This window comes from Neurospora tetraspora (genome assembly GCF_033439725.1).
Source record: "Neurospora tetraspora strain CBS 560.94 chromosome Unknown B0H65scaffold_1, whole genome shotgun sequence".
Lineage (NCBI taxonomy): Eukaryota > Fungi > Ascomycota > Sordariomycetes > Sordariales > Sordariaceae > Neurospora > Neurospora tetraspora.
In genome coordinates, this window is record NW_026944383.1 from 7,090,662 (window position 1) to 7,105,698 (window position 15,037).

Sequence of the window (15,037 nt, forward strand, 5' to 3'; positions counted from 1 at the left end):
GACCAGATCTCCTAGCGACGAAGCTCACAAGGTTGCAGCAAAGACTACCGAATTACCTGGTCAAGGGTCCTGAGCAACCAATATCTACTCAACGCAGTGTCGTACTCTTGAGGATAAATGGAGGGGTATGGGTCCTCGCGCTCCAACTGGAGCCGCCTGATTCCGGCTGGATATCCTTGATAGTCCGCCAGGGACTGGTGCGTGTACAACGTCCCGTCTTGGGTGGGTGAGGAGGGCGCTTATGTCTCTAGAGATACGCTGCGATAAGGAGGCGTATAAGTCACTAACAGCTTTTGATGGCTATAGGCGGGAGAATGGTTAGGGTCTACTCCATACCACTAACACTTACAAGCAAGACCACCTTAAGTATGTATCACTTCCTCGGCATGGAAACAAACTCAACCTTAAATACTGAGTTTCCTCTCTAGAACGCTCCTCCAGTCATCCTCCTCCATTACTTTCTGTAAGCCCGTCACCGTCTCCTCCTCCTCGTCCCCTTTCTCGTGCCAAAACCGAACCAATTCACCAACTTTATGGATCAAATTGTCGTAAGTTTTCATGGACTCATTGTCATCGACTTCAGCCCCCGTACTACCATGGTGATAACCCTTAAAATCCACTCTCTCGTTCTCCTCAGACAGCCACTTCAACAAATGCTTGATGTCCCCCTCGTCGGATTTGAAGCGCGCTACAGACTTGGGCCGGTCGCTCCCCAAAAAGTTTGTGCAGCGCTTGATTTTGGTGAGGAGCAGGAACCGAGGAGAAAGAATGGGAATACCGTGCACAGTCATAACTTGACTAACATGCCGAGGTAAACCGAGGGAGCCGGCGCGGAGCGTTTCAACAGGGACCCGGACCGGGCTCGTCTCTTCTTCCGTTTGTGCTGTGAAGATAAGCTTTGGGATCATGCCGCTCCCTACTAAGCAGAATCTTTCGTCCGATTCGACCAGCAGCTGCCGGATTTGATGGATTGGCTCCTGGGCTTTGGGCGGCTTGGAAGGGCCGGGAGAGAATGCGAAGTCCTCGATGATCAAATCGATATCGAGGGTTGAGCGTGAAGTGCCAAGCAAGTTGAATGCAAAGCCGCCAATAAAGGCATGTGGTATGTTGTGGCGCGAGAGAATACCGGTAAGTATGGTTGCTGCTTGGAGACGGGCGGAAAACGAAGGGGCGCCGGGCCCGTGTGACTGAGGCTCTTGCGGATGCATTTTGAGCCGAGTGTAGGTGCTGTCCTTTTGAGATAGTGTGTTGACTCTGTCATATGGTTAGTACTTGCATGAGAAGAACTAAGGTATGAGGAAATATTTTTGCGTTTTGTGTGCGTGTTTGGGTGGAGTTTCAGGATTGAACGACTGTATCGTGGTTCACGCGCACCTACCTATTGAGCAAGGTTGTTAAGGTTGTTTGACAAAAACGTGGTCCAGAACTGACACGTCTTGATGAAAAGGTATTGTTGGTAGGTAGGCTCGTAAGTAAGCAAGATGGTGTGTTGTTGAATGTTGTAAGTTTCTGAAAATGATCCCCAAAAAATCACAGGGTCACTTTTGTCTGATCTTGGAGCCAAGAAAAAACTGTGAATCAAGCCCTTGTGCATGAGACGCACTTGTACAGGACTGGTCAGGATAAAGCAGGCGTCGGAGCTCCTTCAGTCAAGAAACTCGCGAAATTGAGATTCGGGAAGGCAGGGTTAAAGGTGTTGGTCAACTACCTACATACATGCCACATACATGCTTTTTTACACCTTTAACACTGCGTCGTGCTTGCCTTCCTGAATCTCAATTTCGCGAGTTTATACGGTAAAGGGCGAGTTGCATTTTGCATGGGATAGACAGGGAACTCAACTTTGACTTGCCGTTACTGTAAGAAGACGATGAGAGTACCTATGGCAGTAGATATCCATGATGGCCATATGCTACCCATGATGGCTTGCTTGACAAGCGAGCGGTGCCGAACACCTCAGTCAAATACATCACACCTTCGGAATACTCTTGCAAGCATTTGCGTATCTTTCTTACACCATTTGAGCGAAATTGAACATAGTTCTTGGATTAAAGCATCCCGGATAGACTCTGACCGACGTGCTTCCAACTTGTTGCAAAGCATATCACGGTTTGTCAATGGCATCTCCTAACCAAAGAGAGCGATATGGGACTGGTCATGTTCGGTTTATTCTTACGACCACTCGACAAGTTATACATGGCTAGGAAAGAGCGGACTCGCCACAATCCACCGGTTTGTCGCTTCTCGTGTGATAGTTTCCACAAGGTCGTTCCCCGACCGGTTTTGAGGTTCCAAATTCCACATCCTGTTCATCAACTACAACAATTCTGAACCATATGTTACCTGGTGTCGAGGGTTGCAGTTCAGGTGTAAGTGATAAACTGATAACGCAGACCGAATATGGAAAGGTTCGGTCAAATGATGGATATTTTGGGGTACGCTAGGCAACATTGGGTTTAGACTGCCGAGGCCCAATGTCAAGCACAGCATCTCCCTGCCTGCCTGGGCGCACTCCAACACATGAGCTCCAACAGCAACTGCTTTCCGTCCCGTCTGCTTCATTCCTTCCCTTTTACTTCAAACGCCAGACCTAATGAGGGGCGCTCCAGAAGTTCCGTCTGGACTTGGCTACTTCAGTTGATGCCCACTTCCTCTAATAAGCTGCCTTCTCAGGTCTTACTTGGAACCGAGCCAGAGGCGGTCCCTCGCAACATCTCAGCAGCATCATCTTCTTTGGCGCCGCAGCATCGGTTTTGACGCTTAACTGCACAATACTTGTCCTTTATTCTCCTGCATACCTCCAGCGGTTAACTCCAATACCTTGATTTTGTAGTCGCCATACTTACCCCTTCCGCGGTTCTTGCGCTGAGCAGATTCCGACATGGCTCCTGGCAGCCTCGCTGGCCACGACGAGGGGGGCGTGTCACCGGGAAGAAAACTCGGAAAAATTATGGGGAAGCTCGGGTCAAGGAACCCCGAAAAGCAGACGGCCATTTGCGAACTGTCGCGGCCCCTGACACTGATCGACCTTCCGCATGATATCCTGGAGCTGATCCTGAAAGAGGTGCGGAACACTCCCCCATAAACTCTCGGTTCCTTGCATTTACTGATCCAGACCTTTCAATCAACAGATCACAGATAACAGTGACTTGACTGCGCTTGCACGTACACACTCGGTCCTGTACGACCTCGTAATAGCTGCTATATACTCGAGTTTTGACATCGCCTGGCCAGATAGCAATAATTCTTGGTCCCCTAACACTCCAACTGTCGACGCTCTAACATCTGGTCTATCGACTCTTTGCCGGAATACGCACTTTTCTTTTGCCGCAATCACGACAGGCAAGCCTGGGAGGCCCGCGAGATTCGGCGGCAACAACTATACAGAATACGTTAAAAAGTTCTCGATCGAAAATGGACCCAGAGAATGGCTTGAGAACTACCTGGTCACCAAGGTGGGCGGCAAAATGCTTAACACTCTGGTAGCATCGGCAGTCGCGAAGATGACCAACCTGGAGTCATTCACTTGGGACATGCCGACCGGAGTCCTGTCTGACACTTTTATGGCTTTGGCTTCTCTTAGTCGCTGGCCAAACCCTGAGCCCAGCAAACTCAAAAGTGTTTGGATCAGGTGGCATGACACTTCAGGACTATCCGACCACCCATCGACTTCGAACCATACTCCATTTCCGCTTCTAACAGTTCAGGCGGGAAGTGTAATGACACCTATCGGCTGTAGGTCACCTAATCATGCCACGTACAACGGATCAAAATCTCCGATAGGATACTCGCAATGCAGCTACGAGTATCCAACGTTCAGTATCCTACCGCCCCTCAAAAGCTTGACGGTGTTGAACATCGAAGAACCAGCCTACTTGGATGAGATGGCGACCTTGATCGAACGATCCAAAGACAGTCTGGAGGAGCTCAGAGTAGGACTTTCATTGAGGGCATACAGGAGGGATTTCTTCATGGCATGGGATGGATCGACACTCAAGCAGGTGGATCATAATGCAAGATGGCCAGGCGAGTGCACCATTGGCGAGAGACGATTAGGAGGTGTGCTGGGCGTCCTGGTCGGAAAGATCTACGATATACGGAGGAGATCGCCCGAGACGAAGAAGCACGACACTAGCATGGCTGGATCAGGGACGCAAGTTTCGAACTCGACGACAGATCCTTCTGCTCAACGAGCATCTGTTCTTCAGTCTCCGAACCAGCAGTATTCTACAGAGGCATTGCGATCAGCATCTGAGAACGCAAGATCAACAAAACCAGACCAGGGTGTTGCAGGACTGCGTGACGGAAAATTAAAGCTACGCGTCCTTGAGCTTGAGCGAATGGCCTTGTCAATGCACGTACTGAGGTACGCATTTGACTGGTCAGTCCTGACAAGCCTGACTATCCTGTGTTGTTTACATCAAGAGACGGTATGGGTGTTATTGCGAAGGCAGTTCCGACCTGAACCTGTCAATCCCGATGTCGAAACATCCTCAGGTACACCAAGCGCCTCCCCGTCCACTCTACGATACAAGCTGTCACTGAAGAAAATTCATACCGATCTTACCACCCCTGCTCTCATAGAGTTCATCAAGGAGACTCTGGCTCCGGACTCGTTGGAAACTCTTTACCTACAGGATACCAGGTTGAACGGTCCCGCTCCCCCGGTAAAGCTTCACAAGATCTTCCAGGCGATCGAAGTACACAGTTCCAGCTTGCGCGCCTTACTCCTCGACAGCTCCGGCCCAACTCCCCGTACTAATTGTTCTCGATGGCGCTACTGGTCACTTACGACAAATACGCTCCGCTACATTACAAGCGGAAGAATGGTCAACCTGAAGCAACTTTCTGTCTCACTCTATTACTCTGCTTGGGTACGTTCAGCTCTGTTCTTGGAACCATGATTTTGTTATTTCCATACTAACACGCTGTCACAGCACCCTTTCCTCCAAAGTCTTCCCAACATGCCTCAGCTCCACGCAATCGACATTCCACACGTCGCCGAATACTTCTATCCCACCCTACACCCGAACGAGCTAGCCCTATATATTGCCGACATCCTTACTCTGCGACCTGAGGTTCGTCTGAAGTACGCCGGCATATCTCATACCTGCTTCGAGTTCTGGGAGCATCGCAGGGTGATTACCGATCGGAAGTGGAGCGTGTCGGAAGTTGATACCTCGGCTGCATTTCTGGAAAGCTGGGGCAATGACGTGGGCAGCGGGGAGGTCGATGACGATGACGGCGATGACGGCGATGATGACGACAGCGAGAGCTCATCATCAGAAGAGGAAGATGACGAGGATGAAGACGAAGAAGGCGTAATTACTGATGATAACGAGCTGGAGGAATTTCACATGGACGAAGATGATGATCACTTGGTGCATGGTGCGTCGAGCGATTCAGAGGATAGTGATGAAGATAGTACCCGGGAAGAAGATGACGGTTTCTACGACCCTGAGGGACGGGTCTTGATCCGTGTTAGGGAGATACCCTTTGAGGAGGACAAAGTTGAGATCTTTCGGGCGAGGCATATGAAGCTTTAGAATGGAAGAAGATCTTGGGTGTGTAGATTGCCATAGAGGGATGCATTTGAGCTTTGAGCAATCTGGAGGTAGATACCCAGCGAGGATGGTCGCAGATTAGGCCAGATGCAAAGTCAACTATAGTGGATTAGTCCTTAGGTGATTCTCAAAGTAGTTCTATGGCCCATCTTCAACCTTGTCGCAATCACAACGGAGAGTGCAGTAGTTATTATAGTGATATAAACTCGTGGAGCCGCTCGTAATAACTGACAGCGTTTCGAGATGACTGTTCCACAGAACCTATGTCCTTGTTTTGCTTAACATGCTTGATCGTTCGAGCATCATAACCCTTATTAGAGGTACATAACTCAAACGGTCAATTTGACAATGACCATCTAGTGGCCAGACTTCTGTCCTTCCTAAATAGTAGCCAAAGGTGAGTGGGAAAAATAGAAGTGGCACTGAATCCTGGAACATACCTTTCATCATTATTCCTGGATCACTCAATTCATGAAACAAACGAGTACGACACTGCTCTGTCCCTCTTTGCTAAGTTGAAGGTCAATCCTCTCACTACGACAGATGTCTCCTCCTTACCGTGATTCCTATGTACCCATCCATCGCTACTTGCTTCGGCTTTCCTTCCTTCCATTCTTCTACCCACCACCTCACCTTCCAACCGGTCACAACGCCATGATCGAACCGAACAGAACAAAGGTACCGTACTTTGACAATCCGACGACTCCACTAATCCAATCTAGAACAGCAAAGTATCCATATCTTAATCATTCCCTTGATACTCTCACGCCTTATCATCGCATTTGAATCAAACCCCCAATTCTCCCAAAATAAGTGATTGCACAAGGTCATGATATAAGTGCGGTCTAAAAGTCCGACATTCAACAAAAGCCCGATTAGCTCAGCTGGTTAGAGCGTCGTACTAATATCTTGTCTTCCGAGATATCAAGTCCATGCGAAGGTCAACAGTTCAATCCTGTTATTGGGCATTTCTTTTTTTCGGTTTTTTTTGTGGATGTTTTTATTGGGTGTCTGTGTGTATTATGGGGGGTGGACAGGGATGGCGGCACTTCCGCACTTGGGGCAATAATTGCCACTGCATGTAGTGATTGTTTTGCGTGTAGATTTTGAACTTAAGAAACGTGAATGAGCTTTTTTCTATTAACCAACCGACATCATAAGGCAAATAAATGGTGGATAGCCCAGAAGGATGCAGAGGTTCTCTTTTTTTTTAACCTCCCGTCTGTTCAAGAGGGGTGAGAGAATCAAAGTCCCCTTCCGGCTTGGCTGTCCGTGGTGTACAGGGAAGTACCTAGATTAGTAGTACGTACGTACGTACGTACGTACGTAGGCTGCCCCTTACTTCCTTCCTCCTTGACTTTCGACGACGAGTAGGAGGATAAGGAGCAAATGGAAGAGAGCTTTTCGGCGTGGACGTTCTGCTCAGGAATACTTCTCTCGAGGTAGGTAAGGTACCTCTAGGTAAGGAGACACGTAAGATGGACCTTGAGCAGCAAGCAATGCCATGTGGGAAAGACTAAACCATCACCATACCAACCGGAACCCCAGCTAGCGGCAGCCGCTTTCTATCCCGCTGCTTCTAAGAGACCAAGAAATACAATGGAGATCAAGTTGCAGATCATTGTTGGCTAGCGGGGCCAGTATTCACGGCAACCATTCAGCACCAGATGCCCAAATTCCCCCCCACGGTTCTTGAACCCTTCGAGATCATTGAGCCCTTGGGTGGACCCTTGGACCCTTGAACACTTGGACCCTTGGTTACTTGCGAGTGACAGCGTGCCTAATCGGGAGTACATCTATCCTTCGACCTGTTCGAGCAGAAAACAGGGCAGAAGAAGATCCATGCCGTTGACTTCCACTGGGTGGCTAGAAAAGGCCCGTGCCGGAACGGTAAAGCTTCCTACTCGCTCCCCTAGTCCCTAGTATGCTCCTCCCGTCGCTGAATCAGAGCGGAACTAGATGCGCTCGTTAGTCTTAGTCGATTAGTCCCATACATCGTTTGTTCACCGTATGCACGTCACTCATGTACTCGATGTACTTGATGTACTCGCTGTCTTTCCGGTCCAGTCGCCCCCGCCGGCGGCCTGATTTCCCACGCTTGCTGAAAGTGTTTGCGACGGGATCTCATCTCATCGGGAGATACTGCAGCTCGACACATCATATGCAGAAGACAAGTGTCATAGTGACAGCTTGGAAGGAACGGAGGAAGCAAGGAAGGGGAGACGGGAGAGAGGGCCCGGGGAGATCCTCCTTCTTGGCAAAAATGATGGGATTCATGTAGGTCTTCCGTGCTTGTGATGAGTATGTAGGTGATATGTAGGTGTGTTTTGCGGTAGTTGACATGATGGATGGGGATGGATGTGTCTGCATAGGACCTTTGTTCCTTGATTCTCGGCAGGGAACGCAGCCAAGGCACTAGGATTTGAAGCGATAAGGGTCTATCCGGTGGCTTGATGGGGTTCATTGTCTGCAGGTCGACTGGCAGAGACAGTGAGGACGCCATTCACGGATGCCTTAAAACCGTAAAGGTTGAGCATTGATGGATGGCTAGCTTGCTCTCAGCTAGTTTCCACTCAAGCTTCAAGTCCACGATGCTTCACCTTTGAGTCCTGCGGCTTGTGACTACAGGCCTCTGAACTCCGAAGATGCACTTACAAGAGAGACGCTGATTAACATGTCAAGAGAGTAGTGTCCCTGAGGTTGGGGCATGTCCTAGACTGAAGCACCTAGGAGTGGATCCGAGTCAATGTAAGCTTACCTCTATCTCTATGAGGCCTGGCTGACTTAGAGGCGCCCAATAGTTCAACTGCCATGCGTGATACAGTTGTATTTGGTATGCTCGTCGCCATGACTACTTGTCTTGGTCAATATACCCGAGAGTTTGTAGTAAGGTAATAAGCTAAACTGGAAGTCCCCTAGTAAGAGTCCCCGTGAAAGTGATGTTTCGGAACGGACAAGGATGTCGAAGCAGAGTAGGTAGTAAGCAGGCGCCGGATCTCAGAACGATTACTCCGCGATTACAAGCTGCAGGGAAAGGATGTTACCATAGCTCTATATGATTCGTTAACGTACTGACTTTTGTGATTCACGCAATGAATGGCGACGTTGGATTCTGCAGAGTCCGATGTTGCAATGCAATAGAGTCCGATTCCCCCAGTGAGGGCACTGACCTCGGTGAGATGGGTACGGAGAAATTGCTGAACGGTGAATGTTATTGTTGCACGGATCGCAGATCGTGTCAGCCATTGCAACAGGACTTAAAGTCCTGACCCATTAGGAACTAGTTTATTGGAACCGTACAGCGATGATCTTGTGTCCCGTCTCAGGTCAGATCCTATCCTTTGACTCGCGGTCTTTTTGTAAATAAGGGTCCTAAATCACAGTGCGGCCTTGCTATGGGAGTTTAGGGTCGATATCGGCATGTGCGAGCCTTTTGTCCCGTAGGAACCGTCCTCCCGCTGTCTGGGCGTGGGTGATGCTTGGCCACCGAAAAAGCCATGTCTCTCGACACTCAGCCCTCGGATATCTTCTACCCACTTGAAGCGGGCAGCGGACGCCCGGTATGTTCTACCCGCGCTTTGAGAGAGGAGTTATCGAAAACGGGATGCCGTGGCCTCTCGATAAGGCTGTCGAATCGGGGAGTGCTTGCAACGCTGTGATATCTTATGCATGGTAGTGTAGGGTTCCAGTGTCGATGCACGAGGAGTTCGACCAGCTAATGCAATCCGCCGTTGCAACATCTTGTTTTTCCAGAAGCAATGATTGTTGCAGCCTTGCTTGTTGGGTTGGATTTGATCGCACATAGACCGGGCGGATGTCAGATTCCTGCGGCATCGTTCCCATTCCATACTCAATCTGGTTGTCAGATGGTGTAAGAAGGAAGGGGGTGCAAGATCAAAAGTACGGCGTGGGGAAGGGTGTACAGATAAAAACGCCAAAAATGCAATGCTAACCGGAAGTAGACTAGTGCAAAGCTCATTCGTTAGCGGCGAGCGGGAATGGATCCTTTATGCTTAACATCTTCCGCTGTTCAACGACCGACGACCCGTCGACCATGGCCGCCACTGAGCGAATGTTGTGACGCGGTTGAGGACCCTAAAAAGACCCTAGTATGGATATGTTGAAGCTCCATGTTCTTCATGTGCGACTCTCCCCATGTCGCCATATCCCGAATACCTTTTTGCTAGTCAGACCTTCCATTTTCCAGTTCCACTGCGGTTGTTGATTTCCAAGTTAGGACACTTTCGTCAAGTGATCACGACACATACCGTTCTTTGACTCATCGAAATGAGTGCTTATGGGTTGATTTGAGTAGAGGGCAAGTCCTAAGGCTCAGGTAAAGACAATAATATCGGAGGAGGCCCCGCGGAGGAGGCCCCGAGCAAATCCCCAGACTGTTTGTGATCTTCCGTAAGCGACGAACTGGAAGGACCCTTGGATTCTACCGTTTCCCCGCTTCCTCTTCCTGTCTAGGGAATGACGGCATTCGCAGTCGGCTTTCTGAATCCGCATGTTCCGGATTCTGACGGGAGGGGACGACGTGGGCGGCGCGGGATGAAGGGAGCACGTTTTCGCATGCTGTTATATCCGGCATCACTCCGGCCCAAATGCTGCAGCCCTGGCACGGAAGACATCCCCATCTGTATGTATGCCGTCAACTCACTCCCGCACAGATAATGGTTGAAAAACCAGGCCGAGCCGGAGACGAATCGTTCCTCAAGGGAGCCAAACAGTGAGGGCTTAGTCATATCGAGCCCACGAAACGAGATTTGTGTACCGTTCATGTCGGTCATCGGAGATATCGTTTAGTGATCCAGTCAGACGAGAGTACCATCTTCAATTGACTGCACACACGGACATAACCGCTACCCTTTCAGAGGGGGTCTGTCCGGAGCATGTTCCGTTGTCGTTGGCTGACGAACGGCGGGACGTTCAACGTACAATGTACTGGGCGTAACGAGAGGCTCCATTGCGACATTTGTACATCGATCCACATCAAGGGTCATCATTCTGCGGTACTCTGATCCTTTCCCTGTATTCACAGTCAGCCTTTCTGCAAGGAACTCTTGTGGCTCTTGTCAGATGTCGCGACATACCTGCTCGAGAGACTGGCCGGTATCACTGGCAAGCGTGGGGGTATGGGGAAGACTGGTCACTGCGGCCGCCGTCAGTTGGCGTCGCCGGGTCGTTACGGGCTATGTTGTCCTCGCTTCGTGAATTGCGGTATCAATAAAGCTGTTGGAGGGAGCATCGATGATAACGACGACATTGATGAAGTTGACGGATGCAAAACCTCTTCGAGTCTACAGTATACTTGTAGTAGATGTTGGTGGGAATTTCCTCTGCGCCGTCATTGTGGGGTAGTCAACTGGAATCCGGATGCGGGGTTAAGCTTTGGTGCGATTGAGCTAAAATTTACTGTATGGAGTAAGCCGTAGTGGACCCCACGGGGTCCGGTCCGGGGGGTGACTGCACCGGCCTCCGGACGTCCATCCCTCGGTCCAAAAACCCTCCCGTCGTTTGATCTGACATTTGATTGATAAGATGCAAAAGATTTGGGGGTCACTTACCCCGTCATTATCGGATAATTGAATGTCAAACATTCAGTAAAAAGGGCTGCGCTGCCGTGGGATCTTTCGTCTGCGGACCGTTGCAGCGGGAAAGGAGAATCGGATGGCGTTTTTAGTGGTTCCAACTAGTGGCCCAGGGTTAGGGGCCATGCGCTGGGCTTGCTACCTTACAGGCCTGCCCCTGTCCCCTGAGCCCTGAATGTTGGGGCCTGGGGAGTTTCTATTTCCAGGGCGGCTGTGTTTTCAACTCCGTCTCTCTTCTTTTTCTCACGACATCATCACTCCACATTAGACAAACTTCATCAAAGACATGATCAGTTAACGGCCCTAAACTTCAGGTCTTCAGGCTGAGCATTGAGTTTTTTTTCTTCATTTAACTTCCACTTTTCAGTCAACCGAATTCTCTCCATGCTCATTCGCGACCGCGAACCGCTCCAACTCAAAAAAGACCTTCAGCCAAGGCGGACTGGAAGAACCGTTTGAAGCAATCCCGCATAGGGCCTGAAATCTGAAAGCGCCTTCACCTTGCTTTTTTTCTCAGCAATGAAAATGAATGACAAGCAGCATTTAGACTTCTTCATGCTCCGGCCTCCTTCGGGGTTCCGGGGACAACACATTGCTGTGCCGCATCATTCATTTTCTGAGATCGCCGTTTAACCTCACTCAGCAGCCCGAGTCACATACTAATGGAAGTCAACGCTTAACACACCCCAAGCCCAACCGGACCGGGCGAGGCAAGGCGATGCGGATCACATAGACCACACCCCGATCAGACGATGGCCAGACCTGCGCTAATCACAAACCAAGAAATAAATCATGCTGGTCTCCCGCCCGCCCACCCGCCGTGTCCCGCTGCCTGTGATGTGCGTGTGTGCACTGCTGCCGCCGGCCGCTATGTGAGCCGCTATGTGAGCGGGCCGAAGGTCTTGCCTTGACGCTTGATGTGGTGGCTTGCTTTCGACTAGTGTCTTAGTAGTTTAGGTTGTCTACTAGCTTTAGCGGCTGATGATGCGTGCTGAAGCCCTGAGGTGTGTGTACATGCTGAATGCGTGGTGTGTGTGGTGTGTGTGTGTGTGTACCTAAACAGGGATGGTGAACCCGCTTGTTATAGCCTATTAGAATGGTCGTTCCGAACTCGGAAGGTGCGGCTTTCTGACTTCTCTTTGGCTTTGCGGCTTTGGACATGTGTTGCCGTCAACTCAACTGTTTCTCTTCTGACTTCATGGACATGCCATTCTAGTTTACCCATTCGTTGTACCGTTTGCGCCATGCCCAAGCCTCAAGGGTAGATACATAGATGAGGTGCCCGTTGGTGTCGTTGCCAGCCTAGCTCGGCGAGCTTGGCCTGGCCTTAAAAGGCATTCCAAAGGTTCAGGTCGGCGAGGTCGGGTAGGTACATGTGATACCCATACATACTTTATATGTAGAGTACTGAAGATGGGGCAGGCCCGCTGGCAAGTGATCTGGATTCTGAGATACCTAGGTACTTACATACGTCTATGGTTGTGTACCCCCATGCCATACCATGCGGCATACCCCCTCGCCTCTCCTCCACCCTCATCTGCTCATCATCACTCGGCTCGCTAGTGAGCTCCGTTTCAGGGAGCTGTCCCCGGTCAATTTGAATTGTAAAAGGATAGAACGCCGAGTATATTCCCCCCTTCAGGGTAGTGGGCTTACTGCCCGAACCTAATCACTGTAGGAGGAGGACGCCACAGCAGATTGCTACAGGGCCAAGCTTTCAATAAGCGCACCGGGAAGGGAGTGATTGATTAAGCATGATTAAAATCCCCGATACGGGAAGACGGGCGTCTGTGAAAAAAACGAATAGGCAAAAATGGTGTGGGGGAACATCTGTATGGGTTCCATACTTTGAGAGAAGATATCAGATCCAAATATGGGTCGAGTTTTGCATGCTTTGAAACAACAGCTGTTTGTGCTTTTTCATTCGTATAACCCGTAGATCTTGTCATCAAGACGTTCTTTCTAGTTAGACATGTTCCACCAAGCAAAGTTTTCATTGTAGCTCCCAGTATTCTTCCCAGCTTGTCTCGTTATGTTCGTTGCCGAGATTCCCCCTGCAAAATCCCATTCAAAACCCAAAATGTATACATGCATAATTTGTATATGAAACGAATACAATTGTCGGGTGGTCTCACGATCTGTCTCCTGGATCTTGTGTTTTTTCTTCTTTTTTCATTCTTGTTTTCGGCATTTAGCTGCCGATCCGCTTCTGTTTGCACTTGTCGTGCAATAGATGCCCGTTTCTCGCAGTAGTCCTTGTGAACTCGGCGTGGCAGTTCGGACATGTTGCCTTTGTCGCCTGTCCAGACTTCTCCCTCTGATGACGTAGAAGGTTGCTCAAGGTCGAGAACTGACGGCCGTTGCATCCATGTTCCCAGCATTGCGGCTTCGGCCTGGGCTGCACGACTCGAACCTGCCCGGCGGTATCCTGAGGGCTACCTCCCATTGCTGGAGGTGAAACCGGGTACATGAGATTTGGGTCAGACATTGGGCGACTGTATGAAGTCTTGTTAGCACGGTTTTTCTGTTGACACCAGGATGGTATGGAGCAGAACTTACCCGTAGTGTGAGGGCAAGCTGGGAGTGGCCGATGCGGGATAACCATAATCGTTGATGTATGTTGGCGTGGGATATGGGTTATGATACATGTTGGTCTGACTGTGGTGGTGGTCTGAAAAAGGTGGCGAGAATTGCGCATGGTAATGTGTAGTGTGAGGTTCAGCCAGTAGCGAGACAGGGCCAGCACTTGTGTAGACAGGCATGCTAGGAGCGCCTGATGACAAGACTGCCAACGAAGAAGGTGGTGAATAGACGCCAGATGAGGAGCTGCTTCCCGCCCTGCGACCCCTGAGATGCATTTTCGAATCACGCCGGGCTTGGTCTCGTTGCCTCTTGAGTTGGCATTGCTCTGCACTTAGTGATGTCCTGGGTTGGCTCGCCGTTCCGGACCTTGATCCTGTGAAGCTGCTATCTGACCCGTATGAGCCGAGTTCGGGGCTTATGAGACCGGATCCTGAGTCCAAGACTGTTCGATTGTGAGCTGGTTTGTCCGATCAAGATCGTTTTTGGCTACTTACCTGGCCATGAAAAAGATGATCGTGAACCCATAGAGAAATTGGTGTCGTACTGTAAGGCGAGTGCACTAGGTGGGCTTCAGGTTAGTGTTGGATTTCACCGCCGATAATTCGAGTTGTGTGAGCTATACCTCATGATTCTTGACGCTTCAGTTTCCGACAAGGGAGGATCGGGGGCCGGATAGGATTCAGATGCGAGACTGGTTCGAGGTAATTCTTCAACGTGGGTCCGGAAGAGATCGAGGTCGAAGCAGTTTGCGTCAAGGAGGTTTTGCGATCGGGCCGGGAAGAGTGACTGGTTTTGAGGGTTGCTATATGGAGCTGTCCCAAACAGTTGTTGACTTCCCAAAGACTCGACGGGTTGCAAACTCTGAATCAGCGTATCGGTTGAAGATGGGTTGTTTTCTTGATTCGAACTGGTCTTGTCTGAGTAAGCTTCGTCGAAACTCGAAGGTGAATATTGAAAGGCCATTTTGGGATATTGAAGACAGAAACATAAGAAAGTTGAAAAGGTTATAAGCACCACATACGTTGTTGGCGATCCGATCTTCCTTGTAGTGTCGAAGCGAAGGCGTTGACGATGGTGGCCAAGATATCACGTAAGGATCCGGAGTTAAGTGTTCGACTTATATGAGATGATCGACCGACTGGCGTCTTGTGGTGGACTTGACTTTAGCTTGATCGAAGTCTAGATTGCCAGATAGTTTGCGTTCTAAGTTTGGGAATGTAAAGAAGTCCCTCAGCCTCAACCCAGCATAGGGCATGGGCCGGGAGGAGGATGGCTTATAACTTTCGGGAGGCAGTA

General features: G+C 50.0%; 3 protein-coding genes and 1 non-coding gene across 4 annotated transcripts; 2 read left to right on the forward strand and 2 right to left on the reverse strand.

Moving 5' to 3' along the window:
• Positions 1-125: 125 nt before the first annotated feature.
• Positions 126-1,640, reverse strand: B0H65DRAFT_453585 (uncharacterized protein). The gene has a single exon (XM_062826150.1). The coding sequence runs from the start codon at positions 1,206-1,208 to the stop codon at positions 405-407; it is 804 nt and encodes a 267-aa protein (XP_062687296.1). The 5' UTR covers positions 1,209-1,640; the 3' UTR covers positions 126-404.
• An 852-nt stretch (positions 1,641-2,492) lies between these two features.
• On the forward strand, positions 2,493-5,782 carry B0H65DRAFT_555244 (F-box domain-containing protein). Its single transcript, XM_062830019.1, has 3 exons — positions 2,493-3,064; positions 3,132-4,874; positions 4,938-5,782. Exons 1-3 carry the CDS (start codon positions 2,882-2,884, stop codon positions 5,544-5,546), a joined length of 2,535 nt encoding a protein of 844 aa, XP_062687297.1. The 5' UTR covers positions 2,493-2,881; the 3' UTR covers positions 5,547-5,782.
• A 651-nt stretch (positions 5,783-6,433) lies between these two features.
• Positions 6,434-6,532, forward strand: B0H65DRAFT_t31. The gene has a single exon. It is a non-coding gene; the product is annotated as a tRNA-Ile (tRNA).
• A 6,512-nt stretch (positions 6,533-13,044) lies between these two features.
• On the reverse strand, positions 13,045-14,386 carry B0H65DRAFT_453601 (uncharacterized protein). The gene is made up of 4 exons (XM_062826151.1): positions 14,364-14,386; positions 14,236-14,309; positions 13,718-14,183; positions 13,045-13,653 (listed from the first exon to the last, which is right to left on the reverse strand). The coding sequence occupies exons 1-4, from the start codon at positions 14,366-14,368 to the stop codon at positions 13,350-13,352; spliced, it is 849 nt and encodes a 282-aa protein (XP_062687298.1). The 5' UTR covers positions 14,369-14,386; the 3' UTR covers positions 13,045-13,349.
• Between the last annotated feature and the right edge of the window lie 651 nt (positions 14,387-15,037).